At 31.8% G+C, this 9,303-nt stretch overlaps 1 protein-coding gene across 1 annotated transcript; it reads right to left on the reverse strand.

The window, feature by feature from the left end:
• LOC126681624 (uncharacterized) lies at positions 1-1,425 on the reverse strand. Its single transcript, XM_050377169.1, has one exon. The coding sequence runs from the start codon at positions 1,423-1,425 to the stop codon at positions 1-3; it is 1,425 nt and encodes a 474-aa protein (XP_050233126.1).
• Between the last annotated feature and the right edge of the window lie 7,878 nt (positions 1,426-9,303).

Genomic DNA, 9,303 nt, shown 5'->3' on the forward strand with positions numbered 1-9,303 from the left:
TCAGCCGGCGAGTGGCTCCTCCTTAACCACAAAGTTGAATCCAAAGTAGTTGCTGCCGGTATAAACCCCGTCGTCCTTAATATAAGTAAACTGTTGGCCACTGGTAAGAGTGTCGCGTTGAGCATAAGAAAAGGGAACATCGCAGAATCCCTTGGTGGCCACCAAATCTACTTTCACTCTCGTCTTCGGAGGCACTACAACTTTAATGACAGCAGACAGTGTGTTGGTCTTACTCTTTGTCTCCGCCCATGAGTATGTCTCTCCGTACTCGATAGAATAGCTAGACGACACTCCAAGGGATAATATACCTTCAAGCAGCGGAATGCTGGCCTCGAATCCCATTTCAGTACTAGTGTTTACGGAGAGGCTATTCGCGAAGCAGCTAGTTTTCGTGTCTTCATACGTCAAACTCAGTTCAGAGTCCTTAATTTGGGTATCAGTCATGTTGGTGGTTTCATCCGATGCCAGAACTAGAAGTTGCTCCTTGTATACCCTCAGGTCATCCAGACGGAAACTCACATCGTAAACTTCCCTGTTCAGTATCGGCTCTTCCACTTGCAGGTTCGCCTCTTTGTCTATGGTAGAGGCCCAGGATGCAGCTGCCAGACAATTTACCGTGTTCTCGTATTCGGTTCGACGGCAAAATTTGTCATTGCCCAAACTCTTGAGAGCAATAATATTTTCTTTGCCAGAAACTGGCGCAAGCTTCACCGGTTTAAACCATGTCGTTGGTTTTTCTGAGATTGGATATATCCAATTTGGAGTTGCCTCCCAGAATTTGTTGTTGTAATCCAGCCTAAAGCAGACGTTTCCTTCAAAACTGATAACAGTTTCGTTGGTAAGTTTTATAGAACCAATATCATCACACTCAAACTCCATATGATCATCGCCATCAGTACCGCGGTAGCGTAAATACTTGCCGTTGTCTCCCTTGAATACCACATGTCTAGGCAGTATGACAAGTGATTCCCAGTCGGTGATTGAGAAGAGATCGCTTCCACTGGCGTCATCATTGGACGTCGCGATAAATAAGCAACCGTTATAGTCATCATTTGATCGCTTCTGGTAGAGATTATAGCCGCTTTGGACATGGCGAAAGCGATAGGTTTTGTCATCCACGGGGAGGGGGTCGAAGAGCGTGCATGACCATTTCGATTGGTCTTCGTCGGCTGCAGAAGCTGTTGCGCCCACAACTGATGCGCCTTCATCGCGGCGTCGAAGGTATTTGTTGTTGTAGCAGCATCTTATATGGACTAAATCTCGGTTGCTCTTGGCTTTCTCTATTTTGAACTTGGATACGGGACTCCAAATATACACTTCGTCGCATTTAATCAGATTCCGCGACTTGGCTTCTTTAGTAATGCAGCGCAAATACTTGTTATTGTTTGCTTTCAACACAACAAACCTAGGAAGGAGTGGCGCCATTTCCTTCTGCAATTTAGTGTATTCTGAGAGAATATGTTAATTGCTTTGCTTTACTTGCTTGCATACCCACCGCTATTTATAGCAAAATGGATGCACATATGCTGCATGGGGATTGAATATTTTAATTTTCTACTTTTTTTTTTCTAATTTTATAAATGTGTTATTTTTTATTTTTTTTCATTTTATTGAAATATTCTGAATCGGATAATTATTGTATGGCTCACGAAATTTCCAATGTAAACTAATCTACATTTTTTTTTGTAGGAACGAATCTAGTTATTCATGACCATATGTGTGTCATATTATTTCGTTCAATTCTTTTGGTGAAACTTCTACTTTTTGCGTTTTAAAAAATTTCACTTAATTATTTGGTAAAAAAATTTGAAAAATTATTAATAACTTTTTGAGCCTACAACAGTTGATGTTACAAAAGTTTTATTTTAAAACTTTTGTCAATAGCTAATAGTTGCTTCAATATTGTTAATTATTTAGATCGACTAAACGAATGACGAGATAGAAATTGATTATTTCTTCAGGCTAAACAACCGATTTTACAACACAAGTTAAATTTGATTGTCGCTTCAGAAGGATTTAATTCATATGATATAAGTATGTCTCTCCAGCTTTATTGACATTCAGCTAAAAAGACGTGGGGGCATTGTTTACAGTGACCTAAAAAGAGCTCATATGAGCTAACTCGGGTTTTTTGAGCCCAAAAGCCACTTATCTATTTTTTTTAGTTATTAGTCATTATCCTATTTATTTAACTTAGAATTTATTTAAATAAGAGATTGTATCTCATTAAACTATGTATTTTATATTTGTGTTTCAGTGTATATATTAGGTTTTCTATTTTATAGTTTGTCTCGGATAAACAGCTAATTTTAGGTTTGTATTCTCTATAATTCATATATAATTCAAAAAACAACTTTAAAGCCATGTGCTTTTCTATAACCAATCCCCGCGATTGGTTAACTTATGAGTAATAGTAGTTTAAATAAATTTTCTTTATAAATAATTAGTAGATTAGCTCAACCACTAAGTTGTGGAAGGTAAAAAGCGTCAATACAGATAAAGCTACTAAGAGTCATAACAAATAAAATCAATACAACAGAAAACATCATTTTCCGAATAACTAAATCCATGATTTCGTGCTGTGTAAAACTCTACTGCTTTGCAAATGTATTAGAAAACTGTTAGTGATATGCACTAGGTCAATCATGTTTGACCATGTTTTGACTTTATCATTTTATTATTTATTGATTGGCAGTTTTTATCATTTTATATTAATGATTAAAATACTTGAATGGTTAATTCTTTCTAAGGTCATCGAGTATGTGACTTGATAGTAGAACCCTTAGGTTTAATAAAAGAATTATATACCATCTATCCCTAGTCTTAATAGAACATTGAGACTAGTATGATGTTGACTGATGATTATGTTTTACTAATCATGTATATGAGATATTAAGTCAAATCATAGGTGCTATTTGAGAAATAAGGCACTGGATGACCCACTGTGAGAATACTACATAGATCACTGTCATAAGTAATTCTCATTACAGTTCTATTAGTATAATCCTTTGACCTTGAAATCATCATGGATTTCTACATAGCTATTTCATATTTTGATACAGTCTTACATTATCTTTAACAGGATAATGGAATAGATTGTCATTGGATATGAAAGTAACTATGTGAGAAATGTGAGTGACTGAGAAGGAATTTGTCCCTCATTTATTTGAGTAAGATATCTATGGGCCCCTTGAAGAAGATAGACTGAAGAAAATGCATGGCCATGCTAATTGATAAGAAGTTATCATTTTCAGTCTACTTAGAGTCAAGAAACTAATGATTGAATGTTATAAGGATGACATAACTATGCCTTATATTCAATCTGGATATCGAGAGACAAAGGGATTAAAATATTATTGTAAATGGTTAAATCGGATTATCGATATTCATATAACTTGGGTAGTCATAATGTCTTGCTAGAGGCCACTTATGACTTGTGGGCTGAAATAGGGATTTCGAGCCTACTGCCAACGTTATATGAACCTACAGGGTCGCACACTAAGAACAGGCCCAAAACAGTTATGGGTTGTACAAGCCCAATGTGATTAAGTGATTAATTATATATATATATATATATATATATATATATATATATATATATATATATATATATATATATATATATATATATATATATATAATTCGTAATATATATATTAATAAATATATATATTAATTCGAAATTTAAGGATAAGTGTTTTCCTTAATTTATTATTTTTTGGAAGATAATAAATATAGTAATTAATATATATGGATAATTATCAAAAAGGAGTTTTTGATAAACATAAACTTGTAGAATTGCAATGAGATTGAAATTCGAATTTGTCTCAAACCCTAGTGTTATTTATCACTATAAATACTCATTAAGCAGTTGGTTTGAGAATCACGAAATTCATTATTCACTAAATCACTAAAATTCGAAATTGCTTGTGAAGCAATAGTGCTAGCACACAAGCACTAGTTTTGGCTAAGGTCTGTTCGTGTGGATACTCGTAGAGGACGCGTTCTTTTGAAGGCGTTTCTGATCTGAGGCCAGGTATCACCAAAGTGAACCACCTCCTTCCTTCCTACATTGCTGTTAAATTCGACATACAAGTAAGTAATTGTTCTGTTTAATTCGAATTACATGGATCTTGGTTTGGGTTTTTAGATAAATTTTTGAAATTCCGCTGCGTTATGAACCAATAAAACCCAACAAAAACCAATGACTGAATCGTTTCGTCTTCAAAAACATGTTTGTTTCTCACTTTTCAAAGATGCCATACACAAAAAAAGAAACAAATGAGCTTCCAAAGGCTTCGGTATCTGCCCTCTGATAAAGAAATACAGTGAATGAAGAAATCGTCTAGAGAAAAAAGGGTTGCCCATCTGACATAAATCTCGCATGGGTGTTTTTGCCTCCAAATTCATTTTATCTTTAAGTTTAGCATAGTTTAATCAAACCATGTTCAATTTTTTTGACCGAACCGGTTAAAGCATCGAGTCGTACACCCATTTTTAAATTTAAAGATTCGAGTATGGAAATATTTTCACGCGAACAATTTCCCTCTTCAATATGCTTTTCTAGCCGTTTATTTATGTTTTTTTGTAATACCCCGTACTTTTATGACGTTAGTTATAGACATATGATGTGTGATTTGTCGGAATCCCGACGTGACACATGATTTATTTGTTGAAATTATTATTTTAAGTATATGAGATCGATATATGGATTGACTCAATGAGAAGAAGGATTATAGATTTACACCAAAATCAAAATAAGAACAACAACTACTAATTCATCCGCTAATATATTTCCGAAAAGTCGAAAGCTAAGCGATAAAGGTTTTGAACCGTTTTCTTTTTCTAGTGTTCGATCGATTATTAATCAATATTCGATTGATTGGTCTATACAGCAAACTAGAAATCAAAGTATTATTTGATTTTAATCCGTTTTAAAATTTAGTCGTTGTTTGAGATTAAATCTCGTAAATTTTAACTAAATGTAAAGGAGGAATTTATGAAATTGGCAATTGCAATTGATATTTTTTAGGTGTTATGATAAATTAGAGTATGTAAGAAATACGTAAATATTCGGAACTATAATTGGATAAATTCCGAATAAAAAAAGAAAATAAGATGGAATATCGTTCGACGTTGTATGAATAAAAATAAGAGTCGTTAATATATCAATATACATTTATAAATGAATGGTTAAAAGTTTTGGATAAATTCTCAAAATTAAAATGCCAAAATTTAAAAGTTTTGATGTTAAAACTAAGGATAAAAGTTACATTAAAATAAGTGTTTTCTGTGGCAATTTTCTATGGCAAATTTCTATGGAAAAAATCTATGGCAAATTTCTATGGAAAAAAATTATTTGTCACTAAATCAATTAATTTGGACACTTCTGTGGTGAGATCAATATATGCCATAAAAATTCAAGCAATAGTGATATACATAAAAGTTGACACTATTGTCTTTATATTAAAGGTGTGAGCGGAGCGGAGTTCGAGTACCGCTCGTCTAAGACTTATAGCTGACTTCTTGATCTGGAAATGAGTTTTGAAAATGGAGACGCCACCTAATTCAACTAGTAAATGCCTTTTAAATTGACTAGGTAACCTTACTCGCTTATGGATAACATTATCGTACATCGGATCAAAAGACCGGGTTCGAGGACCTCCCCGAAACTCGTATGCTTGCCTTATTGGTTACCAGTTTATTTTGCCATATATATTTGCATTAATCTCATCTCAACAGTATATGCGGTTCATAGGTTATAAAGCTGGTAAAAAAACATGTATGAAAGCGTGTAAACAGGTTTGACCCATATATGACTCGATCTGAACTGGCATTTGAGGCAAGTAGCTGGTACTCCTAAACATGCATCTAACCTTAGAGGCCTCTAACAAGTATCAACGTCTAGCTGGTCTAAATATTTTACATGCACAATATTTAAATCACGATGTAAATATTTGATGATTTTATTGAATGAGTCCTAAAAACATATACAACCATTTACTACTCATTTCATGGCAGTCCTATAATCGTCTAGGTGATGGGTTGGAATTGCATTAATTGGCTAATTTATGTGATTAGTCCTTTAACCGGTTAATTGACATGCTTCTGATAAGCGGTAAACATTGCATTCATACCCAAGTTGGTATACATACTATAATACCCCATAAATTGTTAAGGTAATTGCATCGCGCTACGTGTCCTAAATCATGAAATTTAGGTCAAATAGGTCGGAAATGAGAATCGAGTTAAGAAATATAATCATAATAAGATATTATGTGGATCGCGAAAGAATAATTTTAATTGAAAATTATTATTCGTTAGAGTAAATATTAGTTGGACTAAGTAAAAGTTAAGATAATCAATATAAAATAAAGTATAAGTTCTGAGCTAATAATTTTCACGCCAAAGTCCATGAAATAATTTTAAGAGTTTATCATAAAAGTTTCATAATTTTTCGAGACTGTTTTAATTTTACACGCTATATTAATAAAAGAATTAGGTTAAAGTACGAGTTTGAGCTACTTGAACTAAATCACACTTCAACCAACCTATATAAAAGAACTACTTCACTTGGAAGTTTAATGTCAGAGACACCAAACCTTAAGAAAATCCATTTTTTTTCATTTCTCTCACGATTATCTTCGCATTAACATAGGTTTTTTGTTTCTCAACTGATTTTGACGATTCTTGCTTCTAAAGATCGTAGTTCATCAGGGAATCAAGGTAAGCTAGTTGTTTTTACGTTCGGTTGAATATATATGATGGGTTTTTGATAATAAAATCTAGGGTTTTAAAGAAACAGTTTCGATTCCACGTATTTGAATTGTTTTAAGGATTTAAGTAATCGCTTTGGCACGATGATTGATCTAGGAATGGATCTGTGGATTCAATTTTCCCTCGATTATTTCATCTTTTAAATATGAAACATGCTACTGTCAGCTGAGTGACGACTTTGGGGTGGCGTTGGCGTAAAAGGTTGAGGCTGAACGAAATGTTTTCTCTCCACGTCGGTACTGTCAGTTCGGCTTCTATTGTTGGCGAAGATGACATAATCTAGAAGCATGAAAGCAGAGGCTTCTCGGCTGCTTTAATCTCGATTCTTATTAGGTGTACTCAGCCTCCAATTGCTCAAAATAGATCAACTTTATTAAATGTTTGCTGGAAATCGGAGGTTCCTCCGACAGTAAAGTTTTTCTTTTGGACGGCCTTGCATAAAAGTATATCATCCTTATTTTTTCTCGCTTCCTGAAGAAGAATTAGCGATGATAATACGGATTGTGCTCTTTGAGGTGTTATGGAGACTCAAGACCAAATTTTTTTGCATTGTATTTTTTGCAAGAAAAAATTGGTATGCGATGTTTCAAAAATTAGGCATAGCTTGGGTGATGCCTTCTTCTCTTGAAGAACCTTTTCTTCAATGGATTGCTATTGTTCAGTATGGTGGTTGTTCTAAACTTTGCACTAATATTTGTATAGGAAATTTGGAAGTGTCGTGATAGAAAAAAATTTCAGCATAAGAACTGTTCTACATAAGATGTTATTTTTCGGAGTTTTATCAATGCGAGTTTCTTTTACAAGTGTATTCATCCTTCCTTTTTTTTACTCGGGTATAAACTTTTTTAAAAATCCTAATAGTATTTTTATTTCTTAATTTTTGTAGCTTTTCGGTTTTTGCCATATCTTATGGTTTTTATATTCTTATTCATGAAAAAGAAAACTCTTGTTGTATTCATTTTTTTAATTTAGTGATCATGTTTTCTTGGCTTTGTCTAATTTAGTTTGAAATCTCTACCATTTTTTTGGAACTGAGATCAAATTTCCTAATTTAATTTTGTCCTGTAATTATTTGCAAAAAAAACAAAACTAAATACAATAAATTTATTTTGTTGTGATAAAACAATATTTGAAAAAAATAGATTTTGTCATAATAAACGGGTTAATTGTGATAAAAAAAATATTTTGTTACAATTAGAGTAAAATTAAATGATATTATGATAAATTAATATTTTTTCAAATATTTTTATCCCTATAAAAAGTAATTATGTTGTTTTTGATAAAATATTTTTCCAAAAAAATATTTCATCACTGTATATTAAAAATATAATTATGATGATAAAATAAAATTTCTCATAATATTTAAAAATATTGTGACAAGTTTTATTTTGTCACAATTAGAGTAAAATTAAATGATATTATGATAAACTAATATTTTTCCAAATATTTTTGTCACTATTAAAAATAATTATGTTTTTTAGTATTTTACCAAGAGTAAAATTTTGTCATGTATATTTAAAATATAATTATAATGATAAAATAAATTTTATCATAATATTTAAAAATATTTTGACAAAATATATTTTGCCAGAAGTAATTTTTCCCTTTTTCTAAATCGATTCTATAAGTTCTCAAACATGAAAAAATTATCGGAAAATTATCGCGCTCTTTGTTTTTTCGATAAATAATTCGCTCCAACTAATCTTGTAGGTGGGTATTTTTTCACTTGACCTAAAAACTATTTCACTCATTCTCCCACTCCTTTCTTCCGATCGACTCTTTACTTTCGAAAATTATTCTTTCATGTCTTCGCTTCCCAGAAATAAAATCAATTGAAATTGTAAAAATTTTAAAAGAAAAGCATAAAATTTAAAATGAAAATAATAATAAAGAATAATGTAAAGAATAATAATAAAATTATAACTAAAATGAATTTTGATTGTTTGTTGAATTTTAGCATATGCTATAGTTCATGCTAAATTTAACATGCTAAATTTAGCATGGAATATAGTACTGTATTGGAGTTGGATTTAACGAACTTGTATTAAATTATAGCATTAGCATGTCAATTTAACATTGCATTGTGGATGCTCTAATATTTTTTAAAAAAAAAGTTCTAAACACATTAGTGCCTTGTGAATATTTAGGCCTCACTTGGTTCATAAATGTATGCTTTCCGGAAAATATACTTCCCGGGAAGTTACTTACTGAGGAAGTTAGTAGGAAGAAAATTAAAAAAAATTGTTTGGTTTACTACTAACTTTCCCGAAAGTTGTATTTTGATTTTAATTATATAAAACTTAAAGACGATATTTTCTTAAATTACTAACTAGGCTAATTAAATGTAGGGATATAGTTGTATTTTCAATCAAGTTAATTAATGAAGTTTTACTTTCCTAGGTTTGGTTAGGAAAGTCAATTCCTTAATTAAAGGGAAGTCAAATTGTTAATTTTTCGGGAAATAACACGTATAAGTTGAAACAAATAAGAAAATTTTATTACTTACCGGGAAGTTAAACTTCCCTT

The sequence above is a fragment of the Mercurialis annua genome, linkage group LG5 (genome assembly GCF_937616625.2).
Source record: "Mercurialis annua linkage group LG5, ddMerAnnu1.2, whole genome shotgun sequence".
Taxonomy (NCBI): domain Eukaryota; kingdom Viridiplantae; phylum Streptophyta; class Magnoliopsida; order Malpighiales; family Euphorbiaceae; genus Mercurialis; species Mercurialis annua.

Coding starts and splice junctions, on each gene's coding strand:
- LOC126681624 (XM_050377169.1), bottom strand. CDS start 1,425: ATGGCGCCACTCCTTCCTAGGTTTGTTGTGTTGAAAGCAAACAATAAC.